General features: G+C 36.1%; 1 protein-coding gene across 7 annotated transcripts in view; it reads right to left on the bottom strand.

The window, feature by feature from the left end:
• The window catches only part of GALNT13 (polypeptide N-acetylgalactosaminyltransferase 13), a 590,308-nt gene that overhangs the window by 507,740 nt on the left and 59,159 nt on the right, over positions 1-23,409 (bottom strand). For 6 of the 7 annotated variants that reach the window (XM_031651262.1, XM_031651267.1, XM_031651266.1 and 3 more), the window contains one exon: positions 7,672-7,917. In XM_031651262.1, the coding sequence (XP_031507122.1) occupies positions 7,672-7,813 (142 nt within the window). In that variant the 5' untranslated portion in view covers positions 7,814-7,917. Of the gene's footprint in view, positions 1-7,671; positions 7,918-15,864; positions 18,886-23,409 lie in introns of those variants that run through there. The other variant, XM_031651265.1, reaches the window with a different exon arrangement.

The following is a 23,409-nucleotide window of genomic DNA, read 5'->3' as shown; positions in this document are numbered from 1 at the left end:
TGTTAATCATTTCTTCACAAATTTATTTGCTATATGTGTTTCATTTTCTATGAAGTGTCACTTCAGTTCTGTTGCCTACTTTTTCTATTGGATTATTTGGGTTTTTCTTATTAGTTATAGAAAATTTTTATATATACTTGATATATATAACAATCGAGTTACTTATATGTACTTAATAATTTGTCAACTGCATTTTCTTTATATATATTCTACGATTTTTAACTTCTCTTTTTACCTTCTTTAAGGTATATTTGAATGAACTAACTTTCTCAAGTTTAACATAGTCAAATTTGTCAACATTTTGTGGTAATTTTTTTATGTTTTAAGAATTTTTTTATTCCAAGGTCTTATAGATGTCTAAATATTTTTCTGCTAAAGTTTTAGCTTTGTTTTTGACATTTAAGTCCTAAATCCAAACTTCAAGACATGAGTTAGGCATCCAATTTCATCTCTTTCCACATGGATTGCCACTTTTATTCTCGGTTCCATTTATTGAACAGCCTCTCTTTTCCCCATTGATCTGCAGTGCCTCTCCTGTCATATACAGAATGTTCCAAACATAGGTACATATGTGGTTCGCCATCAGAGGGCTAATTCTCTTCCTTTGGACAATCTGTCTCCCCCTGTGCTTCTCTGTTCCAATTATATAGCCTTACTTACTCTAAATTTTAAGAGTTGTTACTTGTCACATCCCCACTCTGTATTTTTCCCCTTTAGAAGTATCCTGGGCTTTCTGGAATCTTTATCATTCCATTAGAATTTTAGTATTTTTTTTGCTTTTTACTAGTTATTTCCTACTCTTATGCTGTAAACCTAAATTTTAATGTTACAGCCTTTGTGAAGGTTCATTTTTTTTTTCACTTTTTTGAGATGAAGTCTCACTATATTGCCCAGCCTGGACTCAAACTCCTGAACTCAAGCAATCCTCCCACCTCAGCTTTCTGAGTACCTGGGATTACAGGCACACACCACCATGCCTGGCTTGGGAAATGTTATCCAATACTCTAGATCCAGTGTCCTCTTCTTCCCGATCCCAATATCAATTATGTTTTGTAATCATTTCTAACTTATTTTACCTTTTTAGTTAAATAAATATTCAGTCATTCGTTGCATAATGATGGGGAAGTGTTCTGAGAAGAGCATCACTAGATGATGTCATCATTGTGCAAACATCATAGAATGTACTTACACAAGACTAAATAGTACAGCCAACAGCACACTTAGGCTGTATGGTATAGCCTATTGCTCCCAGGCTACAAACACGTTTAACATGTTACTACGTTCAATACTATCAGAAATTATAACACAATTGTAAGTATTTGTGTATCTAAACATATCCAAACATAGAAAAGGTACAGTAAAATGTTATAATTTGTTTAACTTTTATTTTAAGTTCAGGGGCACATGTGCAGGTTTGTTCCATCAGTAAACATGTGTCATGTGGGTTTGTTGTACACACTTGTTCATCACCCAGGTTTTAGGCCTAATACTCATTACTCATTAGTTATTTTTCCTGATCTTCTGTCTCCTCCTGCCCTCAACCCTAGTGTGTGTTATTCCTGTCTACATGTCCATGTGTCCTTATTGTTTAGCTCCCACTTATATATGAGAACATGAGCTATTTGGTTTTCTGTTCCTGCATTAGTTTGCTAAGGCTAATTGCCTCCAGCTCCATCCATGTCCCTGCAAAGGACATGATCTCATTCTTTTTTTATGGCTATATAGTATTCCATGGTATATATGTACCACATTTTCTTTATCTAGCCTATCACTGATGGGCATTTAGGTTGATTCCATGTCTTTGCTAATATGAATAGTGTTGCAATGAACATATGCATGAATGTCTCTTTATTTTTTTTTTATTTTTTTATTTTTGGCTGTGTTCCAATAAAAGTTTATTTACAAAAACAGGTGGTGGTCCAGATTTGGCCCATTAGTGTGTATCTTGCCAATCCCTGGATGAAAAGGTTTTTTTTATTATTATTACTATTATTATTATTATTATACTTTAAGTTCTAGGGTACATGTGCATAGCAGTACGGGTTTGTTACATATGTATACTTGTGCCATGTTGCTGTGCTGCACCCGGCTTCGTCAGCACCATCAACTCATCATTTACATCAGGTATAACCCAAGTGTCCCTCCCCCTCCTCCCGTTGGCCCCAGGGGTGTGATGTTCCCCTTCGAGTCAAGGTGATCCCACATTGTTCAGTTCCCACCTGGTGAGGAACATGCAGTGTTTGGTTTTCTGTTCTTGTGATAGTTTGCTAAGAATGATGGTTCCCAGCTGCATCCATGTCCCCTAAAGGACCTGTAACTCATCCTTTTTGATGGCTGCATGTATTCCATGGTGTATATGTGCCACATTTTAATCAGTCTGTCGCAGTGGACATTTGGGTTGATTCTAAAGTCGCTGCTATTGCGGAATGGTGCGCAATAGAACATGGTGCAAACAGCATGATTTATAATCCTTTGAGTATATACCCAGTAATGGGATGGCTGAGTTATGTGATCTAGTTCTAGATCCTTGAGGGAATGTAATACTGTTTTCCATAATGGTTGAACTGGTTTACGGTCACCAACGTTATTAAAAGTGTTCCTATTTCTCCCACATCCTCTCCAGCGCCCTGTTGAACATGACTTTTTAATGATTGCCATTCTTTGGTGAGATGGTATCTCATTGTAGTTTTGATTTGCATTTCTCCTGATGGCCAGTGATGAAGAGCATTTTTATCATCTGTTGGCTGTGAATGTCTTCTTTTGAAATGTCTGGTTCATATCCTTTGCCCACTTTTGATGGGGTTGTTTGTTTTTTCTTGTAAATTTGTTTGAGTTCTTTGTAGGTTCTGGATATTAGCCCTTTGTCAGATGGTAGGTGCAGGGTGCTGCCAATTTCTGGCCAGGTTGCCTGTTCCTCTGATGGTAGTTTCTTTTTGCTGTGCAGAGGCTTTTAGTTTAATTAGATCCCACATTTGTCAATTTTGGCTTTTGCTGCCATTGCTTTTGGTGTTTTAGACAGCAGTCTTTTGCCCATGCCTATGTCACAGATGGTACCTAGGTTTTCCTCTAGGGTTTTATGGGATTGAGTCTAACATTTAAGTCTCTAATCCATCTTGAATCAATTTTCATATAAGAGGAGTAAGGAAGGTCAGTTTGTTTCCTGTGGCTGTAGAATTTTCCCAGCACCATTTGTTAATAGGGAATTCCCCTTTTCTTGTTTCTCTCAGGTTTGTCCAAGATCATATGGCTGTAGATGTGTGGTATTATTTCTGAGGGACTCTGTTCTGTTCCAGTAGTTCTGCTATCTCGTTTGGTGCAGAGTACCATGCTGTTTGGTTACAACAGCCTTATAGTATAGTTTGAAGTCAGGTGGCGTGATGCCTCCAACTTTGTTCTTTTGACTTAGGATTATGCAGGAATCTTGAGGGCTCTTTTGGTTCCATATGAACTTTAAAGCAGTTTCTTCCAATTCTGTGAAGAAACTCATTGGTATAGTGGGATGGCATTGAATCTATAAATTACCTTCTTTGGGCAGTATGGCCATTTGCCGATATTATTCTTCCTATCCATGAGCGGAATGTTCTTCCGGTTTGTTTGTGTCCTCTTTGATTTCACTGAACAGTGGTTTGTAGTTCTCCTTGAAGGGTCCTTTACATCCCTTGTAAGTTGGATTCCTAGGTATTTTATTCTCTTTGAAGCAATTGTGGATGGAAGTTCATTCCTGATTTAGCTCTCTGTTTGTGTCTGTTACTGGTGTGTATAAGAATGCTTGTGATTTTTGCACATTAATTTTGTAATACAGGCCTTTAACAGAGTTGTACCATTTGGGAATATAACTTATAATGGGAACAATTTTATTCCTTAGGGTATTATACACTAATGGGATTGCTGGGTTGAATAGTATTTCTGTCTTTAGGTCTCTGATGAATCAATCACCACACTGTCTTCCACAACAGCTGAACTAATTTACACTCCCATCAACAGGAAATAAGTGTTCCTTTTTATGCACAACCTTGCCAGCATATGTTGTTTTTTTGACTTTTTAATAGTAGCCATTCTGATTGGCATGAGATGGAATCTCATTGTGGTTCTGATTTGCAATTATCTAATGGTGCACAGGGCTTTTTCCTAGTCCTTGAGTGCCATTTAACATTCTTCACAGAAACAGAAAAGACTATTTTAAAATTCATATGAAGCCCAAAAAGCCCAAAAGCCAAAGCAATCCTAAGCAAAAAGAACAAAGCCGAGAATATCATGCTATTGACACCAAACTATACTACAGGGGGCTACAGTAACCAAAACAACTTGTGGTACGGTACAAAACAGACATGGGCGGTGAATGCAGGCAGAAATAAGACTGCACACCTACAATTATCTTATCTTTGACAAACCTGACCAAAATAGGCAATTGGGAAAGGATTCCCTATTCAATAAATGGTGCTGGGAGAACTGGCTAGCCATATGCAGAATATGGAAACTGGACACCTTCCTTACATTATATAGAAAATTAACTCAAGATGGATTAAAGACTTGAATATAGTAAAACCCAAAACTATAATAACCCTGGAAAACAACCTAGGCAATACCATTCAGGACATGGACACAGACAAAGATTTCATGATGAAGACACCAAAAGCAATTGCAACAAAAGCAAAAATTGACAAATGTGATCCAATTAAACTAAAAAGCTTCTGCACAGCAAAAGAAACTAACAACAGAGTAAACAGACAACCTACAGAATGGGAGAAAATTTTTGCACTCTATGCATCTGACAAAGGTCTAATATCCTGCATCTATAAGGACCTTAAAACAAATTTACAAGAAAAAAAAAACACTACAAAGTGGGCAAAAGACATGAACAGACACTCCTCAAAAGAAGACATACATGTGGCCAAAAATCATGTGAAAAAAACTAACTCAATGTCGGTGATCATTACTAAAATATTATGGGATCACCATCATATATGTAGTCAGTTGTTGACCAAAAAATCATTATATGTCACATGATTACACACACACACACACACACACACAGAGTCACAAAAATACATATAGAAAGAGAAAAATGTTTACTATATATTTGACTTTAAGCTCCATGACAGGTAGGAGCCTTGTTCCTTTATGTCCCAAATGTCAGGGACCTCAGTTATATCCCCAGGATTTGCATACAGTAAGAACTTAATAAATAATTAATTAATTGATGAATGAAGGAATGAATGAAAACATCTCAAAAATTAACTAATAGTGTATGTTAATATTGGGTCCTTATGAATTGTTTAAAATTTAGACATTTAAGTGATCTCAGAAACTGCCTACTCCAAAACCTCTGCTTTGATAATGGACATGCACAGGTTCAGAAGGATCTTTTTATAAGTAAAAAAGCCTGTCTTTAGCAGACCTAAAACACGAAAAATTCAGTTAGGTACATTTTGCATAGCATCATCTGCTTACAAATAAAATATTTTGAAAACAAGATACAAATTCCTAAAGTAAAATTCTGAAATAAGTGACAATTGAAAATGAAATTAAAACCCTCAAGTCTATTTTCCATTTATTCAAGACAAATAGTATTAATATAAAACTTGAAAGTAGTACAATGTACTAAATGTTTGTGTCTCTGCAAAATTCATATACTGAAATCCTAACCTCAAAGTGATATTAGGAGATAGGGCCTTTGGGGGGTGATTAAGTCATGAAGGTGGAACCTTCACGAACGCGATTAGTGTCCTTACAAAATATGCCCCAGAGAGATTTCTCAACTATTCTGCCTAGTGAAGTTAGTGAGAAGACAGCTGTTTATAAGGAATAGGCCCTTATCAGAAATTGCATCTGCTAGCACCTTCATCTTGGAATCCCCAGTCTACAAAATTGTAAGAAATAAATATCTGCTCTTTGTTAGCCACCAAGTCTATATTTTTTTAACAACTTGAATTAAGTAAAACAACAAGTCTTATAAACAAAGAGAACAACAGTTTAATTACAATTTAAGTACAAGGAAAAGTTATTTTTGCCTTGCATTGTTAAATTTCACATTTTGAGATTTAAGACTTAAGGAGCATTAAGGACATAAATCAGCAAAACTGTACCTTTTTGTTACTTGTAGAAAAGCCTATCAAAGTTTTGCTGAATCAGATTGTAACATTTTTGTGTGTGTGTGACCAACCTAGATGGTTTCCTTCAACAAATGACAGAGTGATCATTCCAAACTGATGTAATCCATCAAAAACACTTTTCTACATTCAGCCAAGCAGCAACTCAACTGATTTTGACAAAGAAGCTGAAAAGGCTGATTAATTCTGGAGTTTTAACTAAAGATCAGCAAATCATTCCCCATGTTCATTTGTCAAAAACACGGACTTATAACGTTCCCCTCTCAGAATAACTGTAGTATAAAGGCATAAAAAATGCATGTAAACTACCTAAATGGGTCTAGCATCAGTCACTCCCAAAATTTGTTTAATTATTTATATTAGTCAAAATCTAAAATGAAAGCTCCATTTACAAAGACAAGGAAGCGATTCAGGATTTCCCTAAATGAACAAGAGTATTTTTGTAATCTAAAGCAAACTCAACATATCTAAAATACTCTTTGAACAAAAATTAAATTTTGGAAAAGCTCTTCTGTTTCCCTAAACTTCATATAACCCGAGAGTGTTAATGAAATTCTGCTTATTAAAATATTTTGTTCAATAAATATCTCAAAAATATCTATAACATTAAAAGCAGATCACATTCATTAAATAAATGTAAATCTCAACTTGATAATTTAGATTCACTTTTCCAAAAGGTACAAACATTTCATCAAACTTCAATTGAAGCTTGCTTTTTGTCATATTTATGCATAAAACTTTTGCCAAACAGAGAATATGTTCGTTCAATGAGAACAAAACTAATTTTGAGTACTCTTACATATTTTAGAAGTATTGAATTTTCTAGGAATACTTCAGAAACATATTTATAGATCTTGAAGTCAACAGAAAAGAAAGCATAGAGAAAATCGTTTGGAGTAACTTCACAGAAAACAAATTTCTGTGGCTTTACTTGATAAATAACCATTCATACAAATTATTATGTTTACATTCATATTTAGTCTTTGAAACTGGTCCCTCAAGAGGAAAATACTGAATTAAAGTAATTTTATAGTATACTTGAAATTATCTTTTTCACTTAACATACAGCCTGCAATCTGGTAAATCTGCATACCACCATGTGTTTTGTTTTAAAAACTGGTTGTTTTATTTCAACTGTTTTGGAAGTCTTTAGTGGTGTCATTCATGCACAGTTCGTTTGCTAAAATCGCCACCTGTCTCACTTTAGTGGTTTTTCCGTTTTATGTTATGTGCTTGGTCTTTAAAGGCTTTTGGCTTCTAGGAGCCTAGATTTAAAATTCTGCCCAGTTTGAATGTTCACTAAAATGTTCTTTTCATACAGTCATAGAACACCAGAATTTATTAGGTTCAACACTATCTTAGAGGTTAGCTAACTGTTCTTATTTCTTCCAAGAAGACACCTAAGACCAAGAAAAGTAAAGTAACTTCCCCACGGTTAAACATGCATTAATAGTGCTGCCAAAATGCTCTTCTAACTCACTAAGGCAAAACTCTTCTGATTCTGAAGTTTCTTATTTTGTCAAGGCATCTCTATAAAAATATTTGCTTCATAAGCACTTACCCCTCAATGCAGGCAGCAGAGATCTCTCCTTCTTATCATCACATTTGTTACATTCACTGAAGTACAGCAGTAAGAAGACATCAACAAGAACCCACATCAATGAAGTGGCTAAAACCACCTTGCAGTAAACAAATCTCCTCATGTCTTTCCTTGATTTCTAGTTAACACACAGATTGAAGACAAATGCTACTGTGATAAATCCAAGCCACACAGGTGAACTCCAAGATAAAAGCAGCATACATTCCACTGTATTAAAAAAAAAAAGAAGAAGAAAATTTCATTAATTGTACACATAGATTTTTGGATAAAGAACATATAACATGAAATGTAGGACTTACTTAGTGCTCTCAAGTATATCAGCACTCAAGCCTTCGAATCCAAAATTAAAAGCCTAAATAAATGAAAGTTGCTAGCAAGCTAGTTGGCTAACATTTTAATACCTAACACTAGATCTGCCACTACTCTGCTAGGCCCTTGACAAACTATTTGATTCCTTTAAGTTGTGTTGTAATGACCTTAAAGTCATATCATGATATTCTTTATAGCACCAGGTTGTCAAACAGTGCAATTCTGAGTTTACTCTAATTCAGTACTTCTGATTAGTCAATAATACTGAAATAGAAATCATCCTAGGATACATTATATTATAGCCTCTAAGATCTGGCCTTTATAGACACACACGTCTAGGTCCATACACCTCCTAGGAATAGAAGACTTTCTAAACCACAGTTTCCTCGCATGTATAATGTGGATAGAAATGCCAAACCTAAACCTCATTTGTTATGAGGATTACGTAGAATCATACTTATAAAGCATCTTGCAGAACAGATAATTATCAAAACATAAAACAGAGCTGGGCATGGTGGCTCACACCTGCAATCCCAGCACTTTGGGAGATCGAGGCAGGTGGATCACCTGAGGTCAGGAGTTTGAGACCAGTCTGGCCAACATGGCAAAACCATGTCTGTACTAAAAATACAAAAATTAGCCAGGCATGGTGGCACATGCCTATATTCCCGGCTACTCGGGAGGCTGAGGCAGGAGAATCACTTGAACGTGGGAGGTGGAGGTTGCAGTGAGCCGAGACTGCACCACTGCACTCCAGTCTGGGTGACAAGAGCGAAACTCTGTCTCAAAAAAAATAATACATACATACATAAAAATAAAATAAATATATAAAATAACAAAAATTGTTCTCATATTCTTAAGTAGAGCAATTACAAGACATGATTAATAATTACATAGCCTCCAAAATCCCAGCTGATCTGCATAGAAAGTATCTACAATAAATGTGTATTTAGAATAGAGAGCATGCATCCAATTTATCAGAGGAAAAACATATTAATATAAATGATTTAAAATAATCAGAGCAAGAATTCTAATGGCTATAACAAAGATAGACACATAATTATTAAGAGACATTTTCCCAGGTAAGTGTAGAATGAATACCTTACACATATTTGTTTTATTTATACTACATTGAGCATTTTATTTATACTACTACATTTGTTTAACTACCTGGTTAACCAACTTTTATCTATAAAGTAAGTAAATCAGACAAAACATAATCTGATACCATTTGTTACATTTCAAATAATATCAAGTAAAATATAAACTTATTGATGTGAATAAGATAAGTGATGAAGTTTTGACAGAGCTATTTGGGGTGAACAGTATTAAATACAAAGACACTTGAAATATTTCATAAACGTGTGTCTCAGAATAAAAACATCAAATATAATTTGATAAGCACAAGCTCTTTAAATTAACAGCAGCTGACAGCACCATAAAGCAACAGAAATTCTGTCGCCTGTTATAACCAACCTAAACTAGCAACAAATTCAAAATTCACATAAAGTGCCAGTTACAAAATAATTATTGTAACAGATTTTATTTTAGTAACTACAAAAAAATTACATTTACATTTATTACATTATTCAGAATATATATGTATACACACATATAAAATGGAGAATACATGACATTTGGGTGTTTTTTTCTTAGAAAAAGTAACATGTTATTATCTACTTTGTTTCATTTCCACTTTAATTTTCTATAAAAATGATAGCTAAATATTGGAAATCAGCCTCTAAACCTGATAATAAAGGAATTATTGTCCCATACTTATTTCCTGTTACTGTGTACATTCTTTTCTAAATTTGAGATATGAAACAATTCAAGCTATCAAATTTTCTGTATTCAGTCTTAGGGTAGATCCTTTCAGTTTATCGTAGAAAATAATTCCATGGAGAAGTACATATAACATTGATGGTCACTACACAGCCATCCCCAAGTTTACAAGGAGTACCTTATACATAAATGATCCTGGAAGATGTAAACAGCACCATGCCTGGCTCTGTCATCAAATAAGGAGATGACCTGAGGTAGGTATCTTGCTTTTCAGTGCTTCATTTGTTTTTAACATATTTCCTGTCCCATCAATCTCACAAAATATTGTGAAGCTTAAGCAAGATAAAGAATTTAAAATATTGTTTAAGAAAAGATGAAGAATATTATTATAATAGAAAATCTGAAATCACTCAGTATTAATTAAATATTAAAATGTCTAAGCTAAGTCATTTCCTAATAAGAGCCTAACAGCTGAGGTTATTGAGAATTTAATTTAAACTTTAGTTATGATAAAAAGTCAAAATTACATATTATTGCCACTTCAAGTAGTATTCAAATTATCCTGATTTCATAGCCTGGTAGCACTATATATTAAGACACTAGCACTGAAAGAATTCTAACTATACCATTTCATGTGAAAAACTAAGTTGCTGTTTAAACTTCTTATCTAATTACGAAACAGACTCTCCTTATTTTTTTAAGTTTTTAAATTTTATCTACATCTTGAAAACACCTAAGCCTTGAAAACAGGCTAAACTTTATCATTCACAGAGATCTAATCCCCTGGCACTTAAAAAATAATAACCTTGTATATTGTATTTCAATATTCCTCTTAAGAAAACTGAGCAGAAAAATGGTACTTTAAACACAGAATACTAATCAACATAAGCACAGTTGGTGGCCCAGGTTTATTTAAGAGAATCAGCGTCTGCATTATGTTTCTATTCCAGGAAACCCCTACTTATTTGCAAATACTGTTCTGTTTCTCAAACAGTCAGAAAATCCAAGTTCTTCAATATCCCTGGCTTGCCAAGCCAATGTAGTGCATGAGCAACTTGTCTCAACTACAGCCTTTTCTATCCAATACTATTACCCTTTTCCTAATTGTTTCAAAAACATTAAGTAATGGTATCAGCAAGATTGTCTATATTATAGTATTTTTACTTGAAAATGTGTACCATATTTCCTATCTTTATTAAAAATTGATTTTAAGGCTGGGCACAGTGGCTCATGCCTGTAATCCCAGAACTCTGGGAAGCCGAGACGGGCGGATCATCTGAGGTCAGAAGTTGGAGACCAGCCTGGCCAACATACTGAAACCCTGTCTCTACTAAAAATACAAAAATTAGCCGGGCATGGTGGTGTGTGCCTGTAATCCCATGTACTCAGCAGGCTGAAGCAGCAGAATGGCTTGAACCTAGGAGGCAGAGGCTGCAATGAACAGAGATCGCACCACTGTACTCCAGCCTGGGCAACAAGAGAGAAGCTCCATGTCAAAAAAAAAAAAAAAAATTGATTTTAAATATAAGAAATAAATCTAGATAAAGTTTAGGGCTTTGTCACTATGTTGTTAAAAAGAAAAAAGAAGTTTTTGCTTTGGTTTGTTATTTGTTGTTCTTTTTTAATTAGGAAGTTATTACTCAGGGAATCTACTTTACTTGCTATTAGACATTTTTATCTATAGTCATAAACTTTCTTTTGTAGAAAATTGTGTAATGGGAGCAAATTTTTTCAGTCTATTTTATGAGGCTATCCTTGAGGCTGCCAAGGGATCCTGGAAACTAGTATAAGGCTGCTGGTAATCCTTCCAGAAGTTTCAGGCACTCAGCATACTTTAAATGTTTTAACTAGGCAGGAGCTTCTGTGAGCTAATGACCAAATAATTTTGCAGAGTTTGGTTTATAGGCTGATAAATGTAGTGAGTAAGCCCTGAAAAAACACCATAAATTAGCTTCAGGTCTGACTGATAGGGAAACAGATCTTTGCATGAATAAAGATAAAAAATTGGCCGGGCACAGTGGCTCACACCTATAATCCCAGCAATTTGGGAGGCCGATGCACGTAGATCACCTAAAAGTAAGGAGTTTGAAACCAGCCTGATCAACATGGCGAAACCCTGTCTCTATTAAAAATGTAAAAATTAGCTGGGCATGGTGGTGGACTCCTGTAATCCCAACTACTCAGGAGGCAGAGGCAGGAGAATCACCTGAACCTGCGGGGCGGAGGTTGCAGTGAGCCAAGAGTGTGCCATTGCACCCCAGCCTGGGCAACAGAGCAAGACTCTGTCAAAACAGACAAACAAACAAACAAAAAAGACAAAAACTTAAGTTAAACCCAGGAAATCCACTCACAGCCTAAACCAAAGTGTCCACTGTAATAACCACATCACACTAAAGGTTAAACTAAGAGACAAAGAAGCCAACAAATATAGTGCTAAATAAATGCTTTTTACTGAAAGATGGTAGAAGAGAAGAAATAAACAAAACTGAAGAAAAACAACAAAAAAGTCCTCATTTGCATATCAACTAAGGAAAGGGAGAATATTGATAACATAAAGTTCAATTCTTAGGAGGGAACCTAACATAGGCTGTAAAAGAAAACGTTTCAGAGTTACTTTGTCATGATTTGAGTCTGGGTTCCAACACTCACTAATTGTGCAACTTGATTCAAGTTCCTTAAATGTTTAAGGCCTTGGTTTTCCTATTCACAGAATGTGAATAATAGTAGTTACCTTGTAAGACTAGGATGAGTACAGGGATGTAACATGTAACCTCTTATAACTGTGCCTGGCACATAAGAACTCATTATACATTAGTTATTATTACTAGTAGTAACACTTACATTGTTTTCATCAGAAACATCAGTGAAAGAGCCAGAGAAAATAATGAGGATTCTCCCTGCCCACCCTTGAGGAAACATTGCATGCTCAGTGTGTAGGCGTTCAGGGGATTGGAGAACAAGAGCACCACGTAGCAGAACTATTTTAGATGTAGTTTCTAACGTGGTATGAGTTACACAAGGTTTTACAATAGCAAAAACCAAACGAACTGTGCACTTAAAATCAATGCATTTCACTCTGTGTAAATTGTACCTCCCTTTTAAAGGTAAATAGGTACCATATGATTCCCTGATATCATCAACTTTTGAATTAAATAAATTGTAGTCATAAGTTCACCAGATAGGAGAGCTTCTACTTAATGCCTTTCTGATCTCATTTCCTACCATGTTCACATCAGTCACTTAGGTCTCCTGGCTGTTCCTTAAATATGCCAATTACTAGCTTGCCTCAGCGCATGTGTGATTGTGCTTTCTCTGCCCAGTCGTAGGTTCATGGCTCCCTGGTCTTGTTTCCTTCAGATCTTCCTTCCTTCCTGCTCAAATGTCACATCACCAAGAGCTTTCCTATCAGCCTATATAAAACAGCACACACACCTTACTCACTCTCTATCTTCTCACCCCACTTAACTTTCCTTCTTAGCAATTATCACCCCCAATTTACTGAAAAATTGTGGGTTTTTTGTTTCTTATTTGTCCCCCTTTCTTAAGTGGTAAGCTATATGAGAACAGGATTACACTTCTCTTACATACACCCTCTCTAACTCCAATATATTTACATTTTAAAACTACAGCATTTGTTGTTATGGGCTGAATTGCCCTTGCCTGCCACATTCCAAAAATTCATGGGTTCAAGTCCTAACCCCTAGTATCTTAGAATGGAACCATATTTGGAAATAGTGGATTTAAAAAGGTAATTAGACGAAATGAGGTGAGATGGGTGGACCCTAATCTAATCTGACTGATACCCTTCAAGGAGGAGATTAGGACACAGGAAAACCACGTGAAGACACAGAGAGAAGGCAACCATTTGTCAATCACAAAAAGAGGCCTCAGAATAAAATCAACACTGCTGACATCTTGATTTTGGACTTCTAGCCTCCAGAACTGTGAGAGAAAATACATTTTTATTGTTTAAGGCACCCAGTCTGTGGTATTAATTATAGCAATCCCAGCAAAGGAAAACACTGGCTAGTTAAACCCACTTTCCTGTACTCCACTTCTACATGCAAACAGGTGAACATGGCTGGCACGAAACTCCCAAATTATTCCACCTCTTCTCATTTTAAATCTATGCCCACATTGCAGTGGAGTCCAAATCAATCTCCATCTTCCAGACAACAATTTTGCAGTTTATTTGACTTCCTTATACTGTCATCTCCACACTTTCTTTTTCTCATGGCTGATCACTATGCATCTACATTTAACAGAGAACATATAAACAATCAGGAGAGAATTTTGCATACTACCATGTTAAATGTATCGCTTGCTTGTTTCTATTACCCCCATACCAAATTTGGCAAGTCCAGCTGTTACCATGGTGAACTGTCCCTTTAAGTCCCCTGCCCTCACATATTCAAGGATTTGACTTTTCTGTATTAGTTTATCTTTTCTAACAAGTCATTATTACCAACATGCAAAGATGTTATATTCATAATAATCTTTGAATAAAGTAATTTCACCACACATCTCTCTTCAGGTACCCCTACATCCATCTATTCACGCGTAATGTAAAACTTTTGAAAATAATTATGTATGTCTATATATCCCTATCCTCCCATTCTCTCTTAAACTTCACAGGCTTTAGGTCCTGCCACTATGTGGAAATCTTATGTGACAAGGTCAGGGTCAAATCCAATGATCAATTCTTAATCATTATCTTACACAAATCCTCAGCAGCATTTGGTACAGGCTGGCCAAAAACCGTGTACTCCTTTCTAGCAACTTGTTTCTTTCACATTTTATATTTGATTGTGCAGCAAATTCTGTTGGCTCCACTTTCAGATTTGTGCCACTTTTCACCAATTCCACCACTCCAACTATAGACCAAGCAGCCGCCAGGATTCTGAAATGCTGCCTTAGATTGTTTTAAAAAAAGTTTTATTGAGATGTAATTCATATATCTGATAATTCACTCATTGTATCATTCAAAGTATACAATGCAATATAGTCACACAGTTGTGTGTCTATCACCACAATTAATTTTAGAGCATTTCCTTTTCTCAAAAAGTAAACCACTCCCCTTTGCTAGAACCCTAAATCCTACCATCATCCATAGACATAGGTAATCACTAATCTGATTCATTGCCTATGAATTTTCCTATTTTGAATGTTTCATATAAATTGAATCATACAATATGTTGCCTTCATGACTGTCTTCTCTCACTTAGCACAATGTTTTCAATGTTCATTCACGTTGTAGCATATACGAGTACTTCATTTCTTTTTATTGCCAAATAATATTCCATTATACAGCTATATATATTTTATTTATCCATTCATCAGTGGCTGCACATTTATGTTATTTCTACTTTTGACTATTATGAAAAATTTAAGCTGTGAACATTTACATACAAATTTTCTGTAGACATGTTTTCATTGTTCTTGGGTATATACCTAGGTGTAGAATTGCTTGATAATCTGCTATGCCTTAGCATCTTAAATGTACCCCCATTATAATCTATTCTTCACACAAAAGGCAGGTGGTTCCTGTTAAAACTTAAATTTAATGGCCGGGCACATTTGCTCACACCTGTAATCCCGGCACTTTAGGAGGCCGAGGTGGGCAGATCACAAGGTCAGGAGATCGAGACCATCCTGGCTAACACAGTGACACCCCGTCTCTACTGAAAATGCAAAAAATTAGCCAGGCCTGGTGGTGCACGCCTGTAGTCCCAGCTACTCAGGAGGCTGAGGCAGGAGAATCGCTTGAACGTGCAGGTTGCACGTTGTAGGTGCAGGTTGCAGTGAGCCGAGATCATGCCACTGCACTCCAGCCTGGGCGACAGAGTAAGATTCTGTCTCAAAAAAAAAAAAAATTAATTTAATTTAATTAGTTATCTTCCCTGTTCTGCTCATTATTGATCAACAGCTTCTATCACATTTAAAATAAATTGTAAATCCTATCCTTGGCCTGAAACACAAGTATTGGTCAACACTAAGACGGGATGGCAGGAATAAGAATATTTATGGCTCTCTTTGATAAAGGTGCCTACATCACCATCCTACCTGGTTTCAGGTTACAGGGCTGCTGTTTCAGGCCAATCAGTCACTTCCAGCCATACCACTATGGACCATGAAACTAAACTGGGTCATATTTGCTGGTTTCCAGACCCATCTACAGTCTGGCAATGTTGTGCCGTTTGTTGCAAAGGCCACCTAATAATATAATGATAGTCAAGGTATTAGATTTTCCAAACTCAATACTCAAGTCTATTACATAAAATGGTATAGTATTTTTATATAACCTATGCACATATTCCTGTAGTCCTTAAGTCATTTCTAGATTATTCATAACACCTAATACAATGTAAGTGCCATGTAAATAGTTGTTATGCTAAATTGTTTTTATCTGTGATTTTATTGTTGTGTTTCTACTTTTACTGTGTTCTTTTGCAAATATTTTCAATCCAAGGTTACTTGAATCTGTGAATGCAGAAACTGCAAACACAGATGGCTAACATTACTGCTAACTGAATCCCTCTACCATGGCCTATGTGGGCAAACATGGGAGGTATAATGGGTCTCTATATATTTTGTAAAAATGTCTCTGTTCCGCTTGCATTTAACACTTTCATATGAAAGCTCTGGGTTAGATTAATAGAGGACTGGAGAGAAGAAAAGCAAAGTTATACTGAAATAGGGCACACAAAATTTCATGGCTGTGGAGAAAGCAATAATTCTGACATCTGGGGAAGAAATGGCTTGTACACCAAGAGCTGTGGGGAAGAGGATGGGTTAATTAACGCTGTGTTTGTCACCCAGCTCCAGAATCAGAGCCTGGCAAAATAATCATATGGCCTGCCTGAGTGAAGTAGCATCTGTGGCTGACAATCCAGCCTGCTGTTCCATTTGTCATCTCTTCCAAGTGCTATGAAACAGAAAAACTCATGTGGGCATGGCCAGTCCTAAACTGCTCTGCTGTGCCTGATGCCATAAATGGCTGCTCCCAAAAAGATACCCTTCCTCCCACCTAAACAAACACAAGAACTTGCATAACATTTTTTCTATCTGGCTGATAGAAATTCACTTGCTTCTCCTGATATCTGAGCACTTTGGCTTATGCCATGTATACAATCCAGGCTACAACTCTTCAGTGACATGGCACATGCTTAATCAGACCAACGTAATGATGATCCAAATAAAGTTTAATAAAAAATTCTGATGGGACAGACTTGTATCCCTTTGGGCTATATGTTTGTACATGGGCAGAGTGAGCCATGGACTATCTCTCCATGGAAATTCAGATTCTATTAAATCATCTATTGCAACGGTGAACAAAGATAAGCAGTTATATGTAAACTCCCTTGTATCAGTTGTGCTGGATAATACATTGTTCTTAGACTACTACAGTTTGGCTTTATAGAATAAAACCTATTGATATCCTCTTAGACTTATTTACAGTGACTGTGTACAGGACCATGGGGAAACATGAGTAAAGTCAAAACTCCAGGTTGGCCTAATCCTGTTGTTAGAAGTTCTGTTCATAATAGCCTTATGTAAATACTGTATGAGGAAAAACTAAGTGAATCTGACCCCAGCCACTGTCACATTATTTAGGGTGTTCAATGGAGTGCCATACTCACATGAAAATTCACCAGAAGCCAACATTATGGAAGATCAAGAGTGGATATCATTGAGAGACATTCCTCCACTCTCATAAATTCCTAATACTTCTTACTGGGGATGCCAACAATGCAAAGCCCCAAACACTCCAGGCCACTTTTCATAATTGTGTTTGCAGTAAGGAATATTGAAAAAGGAGGTGAGAAAAAATGGCTACTGTTTGTCCCATGTGGGACAAACACAGGAAGCAAGTGGAACTCACACAAATACATATTGTACTTCTATAGTCATACCATCTTCATAGAATGGATATCCCTATACGCAAGCATGTGTGAAAAGACCAACATGTGACAAACTGCATTGACAGGTGACATCTGATGGCTCATGTACTTCCTGTGCCATGAGTAAAAAATGTCCTTTGCTCTAATACAGAAGTCTATTCTGCCAAAATCCATGAAATAATAACAAGCTAACTTTTAGCTTTTATGTGAGGTGAAATCAAATTCCAGACCCTTCACAGACCTGAAATCATCACACACAGAAAAAGCAGGAAATATGTATGTGTGTCTGTGTAAATTTTCATATTTCCAGAAAATTTCTAGAAAGATACACTCACTATACTTGGTAATCTCTGAACAACAGAATTTGCAGTCTTCTGTAAGCTTGAATTTTTACTATAAGCATGTATTACTTTAAGAATAAAACAACCCCCTTAATTACAAAAACTAAAATATTCCTTTCATTTATCCTACAGATACAATTTAGTGCCCACATAAGTGCCAACACCGTGCTAAGGCACTAAAGATAAATTCAGAAAAATCCTCTGAGATACTATAAAAGATGACCATCCCCAAGTCATCAGATTCTCCAAGGTCAACACACACAAAAAAAATGTTAAAGGCAACTATAGAGGAGGGGCAGGTCACCTACAAATGGAACACCATCAGGTTAATAATGGACCTTTCAGTAAGCCAGAAGAGATTGTGGGACCTATATTCAGCATTCTTAAAGAAAAGAAAGTCCAACTAAGAATTTCCTATCCAGCCAAATGAAGCTTCATAAGAGAAAGAAAAATAAAATCCTTTTCAGACAAGCTCATGGAATTTGTCATCACCAGACCCACCTTACAAGAGGTCTTTAAGGGAGTGCTAAACATGAAAATGAAAGACCATTACTCGACACACACACCCACACACACAAACCCACTTAAATAAATAGCCCACTGACACTATAAAATACCTACCATGATCAAGTTTATATAACAACAAGCTAAGCTACTATAACAACATGATGACAGGATCAAATCTACACATATCAGTACTTACCTTAAACATAAAGAGGCTAAACATTCCCACTTAACAGGATAAACATCCCACTTAACAGGTACAAAGTGAAGATTTGGATAAAGAAGCAAGACTCAATCATATGCTGACTTCAGGAGACTCATCTCACATGCAATGATAACCATAGGCTCAAAGTAAAGGTATGGACAATGATCTACCAAGCAAATGGAAAGCCAAAAAAATATTGAGCTGCTATTCTAATTTCAGACAAAACAGACTTTAAAGTAACAAAGATCAAAAAAGACAAAAGAAGGACATTATATTTGCTACCAACACTGGGACACAGAAATTCTCTTCTTAGGAACCTACAAAGAGACTTAGATAACCACACAATAACAATGGGAGACTTCAACATGCAACCAACAGTATTAGACAGATCATTTAGGCAGAAAACTAACGAAGAAATTCAGGACCTGAACTCAACATTTGACCAAATGTACCTAACAGACATATACAGAACTCTTCACCCCTTAAAAACAGAAGATATATCCTTTTCATCTGCACATGGCAAATACTCTAAAATCAATCACATGTTCACCCATAAAGCAATTATAAACAAATTTTTTAAAAGCTGAAATCACACCAGCCACACTCTCAAAACACAGAGCAATAAAAATAGACATCAATTGGGCTGGGCACAGTGGCTCATGCCTGTAATCCCAGCATTTTGGCAAGCCAGCGTGGGAGGATCACCTGAGGTCAGGAGTTTGAGACCAGCCTGGCCAACATGGTGAAACCCCATCTCTACTAAAAATACAAAAATTAGTCAGGCATGGTGGCAGGACCCTGTAATCTCAGCTACTGGGAAGGCTGAGGCAGAAGAATCACTTGAACCCAGGAAGCAGAGGTTGCAGCGAGCCAAGATTGTGCCATTGCACTCGAGGCTGGTTGACAAGAGCCAGACTCCGTCTCAAAAAAAAGAAGAAAAAAAAAAAAAAAAAAAAGAAGATCTGTCAAAAGCATACAGTTACATGGAAATTAACCTGCTCTTGAATGACTTTTGGGCAAACAATGAAATTGAGGTAGAAATCAAGAAATTCTTTGAAACTACGAAAAACAAAGATGTAACATGCCAGAATCTCTGGGACACAGTTAAAGCAGTATTAAGAAGAAAGTTTATAGAACACATGAAAAAGTTTAAAAGATCTCAAATTAACAACATAACATCACTCCTAAAAGAATGAGTAAAACAAGGGCAAATTGACTTCAAAGCAAGCAGAAGGAAGGAAATAACCAGAAACAGAGCTAAACTAAACTAAATTTAGATGTGAAAAACCATAGAAAAGATCAATGAAGCCAAAAGTTGGTTCTTCGAAAAAATAAATAAGATTAATAAACTAATTAGAATAATAAAAAGGGATAGAAAATGAAACACAATCATAAGTGACAAAGGAGACATTGTCACTGAATGCACAGAAATACAAAAAACCCTCAGACACTATTGTAAACACCTCTATTAACACAAACTAGAAAACAGAAAAAATGGTTAAATTCCCGGGTGAGTTCCAAAATTGAATAAGTAATAAAAAACCTACCAATCAAATAAAGCCCTGGATAAGAGGGACTAACAGTCAAATTCTACCAGACCTATAAAGAACTGGTGCCAATCTTACTGAATCTCTTCCCAAAAATTGAAGAGGAAGAAATCCTCCCTAACTTACTCTGTGAGGCCAGTATCATCATCATACCAAAACCTAAAAACAAACACAATGAAAGGAGAAAACATCAGGCCAATATCCATGATGACCATAGATGTAAAAATCTTCATAGAGGTAAAAGCAACATACTAGCAAACTGAATCCAGCAGCACATCGAAAAGTTAATGCACTGTGATCAAGTAGGTTTTATCCCTAGGATGCAAGGTTGGTTCAATATACGTGAATCAATAAATGTGCTTCAACACATAAACAGAACAAAAAATAAAAACCACATGATCATCTTGATAGACACAAAAAAGGCTTTCAATAAAATTCAATATGCCTTCATGTTTAAAACCTTCAACAAACTAGGCATGAAATGAATGCACCTTAAAATAAGAGCCACCTATGACAAAACCACAGCCAACATCACGCTGAATAGGCAAAAGTTGGAAACGTTCTCCTTAAGTTCTAGAAGAAGACAAGGAAGCCCACTCTCACTACTCATATTCAGCATCATACTGGGAGTCCTAGTGAGAATAATCAAGTAAGAGAGAGAAAAAAACTATCCAAATAGAAAGAGAGGAAATAAAACTATCTCTGTTTGTGGACAATAGGATTTTATACTAGAAAACCCTACAGTCTCTGCTAAAAGGCTACTAGGTCTGATGAACAACTTCAGCAAAGCTTCAGCATACAAAATCAATGTACAAAAATCAGTAGCACTTTTACACACCAATAATGTCAGAGCTGAGATCTAAATCAAAGAGGCAATCCCATTCACGACACACACACACACACACACACACACACACACACACACTTAGGAATACAGCAATACAGCTACCCAGGGCAATGAAATATCTCTACATTGAGAATTACAAAACACTGCTGAAAGAAATTAGAGATGATACAATGGTTAAACAGTCTATGCTCATGAATATGGAAGAATCAATACTGATAAAATGGCCATACTGCCCAAAGCCATTTACAGATTCAATACCAATCCCATCAAACCACCAAGGACATTCATCACAGAATTAGAAAAAAAAACCTATTCTAAAGTTCATATGGAACCAAATAAGAGCCCAGATAGCCAAAGCAATACTAAGCAAGAAAAACAAAGCCAGAGGAATCACACTACCTGACTTCAAACTATACCACAAGACTACAGTAACCAAAACAGCGTGGTACTTACTGGTACGAAAACAGACATAGACCAGTGGAACAGAAGAAAGAACCCAGGAATAAAGCCATACACTTATAGTCATCTGATCTTCAACAACATCAAAAAAACTAGCAATGAGGAATGGACTTCCTATTCAATAAATGATGCTGAGATAACTGGCTAGGCATATGCAGAAAATTGAAATTCCTCTCACCATATGTAAAAGTCAACTCAAGATAGACTATAGACTTAAATGCAAAACCTAAAACTATAAAAACTCTAGAAGATAACCTAGGAAATACTACTCTGGACATAGGTCCTGGCAAAGATTTCATGATGAAGATGCCAAAAGCAATTGCAACAAAAACAAAAATTGCCAAGTGGGGCTTAATTAAAGAGCCTCTGCAAAGCAGACAACAAACAGACAACCTTCACAACCCTCAGAAATGAAGAATATATCTACAAACTACACATCCATCAGAAGTCTAATATTCAGAATCTATAAGGAACTTAAATAAACAAGCAAAAAACAAACCCCATTAAAAAGTGGACAAAGGACATGAACAGACACTTCTCAAAAGAAGGCACGCATATGACCCACAAACATAAGAAAAAATGATAAACATCACTAATAATTAGAGAAATGCAAATCAAAACCACAATGAGATACCACCTTACACCAGTCAGAATGGCTATTAACAATTCAAAAATAACAGATGCTGGTGAAGTTGCAGAGAAAAGGGAACATTTATACACTGCTAATGAGAATGTAAATTAGTTCTGCCAATGGGGAAAACATTTTGAAGATTTCTCAAGGAGTTTAAAACAGAACTACCATTTGACATAGCAATTTCTTTAGTAGGTATATACCCAAAGGAATATAAATCATTTTACTCTTAAGATATATATATATATGTGTATGTCCATTGCAGCACTACTCACAATAGCAATGGCATGCAATCAACCTAGATGCCCATCACTGGTAGACTAAATAAATAAAATGTGCTACATACACACCATGGAATATTATACAGCCATAAAAAAATGAAACCGTGTCTTTTGCAGCAACATGGATGGAGCTGGAGACCATTGTCCTAAGAGAATTAACACAGGAACAGAAAAACCAAATACAGCATGTTGTCACTTATAAGTGTAAGCTAAACACTGAGTACACATAGACATAAAGGAGAAAAAATAGACACAAGGGCCTACTTGAAGGTGGAGGGTATGAGGAGGTTAAGAACTGAAAAACTACCTTTTGGGTACTATTCTCATTACCTGGGTGATGAAATAATCTGCACACCAAACCTCCACAACATGTAATTTACCCATGTAACAAACCTCCACCTGCCCCCGTAAACCTAAAATAAATGTTGGAAAGAAAAATAAAATAAAATGCAGATTTCAATAGAGTAGGGCTGGGATAAGCCCAGAGATAGCACATGTCTAACAACCTGGGTGATGCCAGTGCTGTGGCCCACTCGACCTCACCATATCTGATAGGCAGGTTCTGTGATGTATTTTCAACTTTTCTCTTGAATTAAATAAAAAGAAATATGAGAATGAAATAAAACAGACAACAAGACACAATTCCTGCCTTCTGTCTTAGGATCCAGGAGGGGAGATAGACAAGAGCAGTGGATTAGGGATAAGAAAATGATGTATGAAATATATGGAGTAATTCCAATATGTAAAACTCTTAACAGATAGTTTTTATACATAACTACTAATGTTGAGAGAATGAAGTGACAAACAATACTTGGCCATAGAGTGAGTGAAATAAGGGTGGAGCTAAATTAACAGAGAATGTTTAGAAAGCAGTAACATTTTTATAAGGCAG

Source organism: Papio anubis, chromosome 10, assembly GCF_008728515.1.
Source record: "Papio anubis isolate 15944 chromosome 10, Panubis1.0, whole genome shotgun sequence".
NCBI classification, from domain to species: domain Eukaryota; kingdom Metazoa; phylum Chordata; class Mammalia; order Primates; family Cercopithecidae; genus Papio; species Papio anubis.
This window is presented reverse-complemented; position numbering and strand designations above follow the sequence as displayed.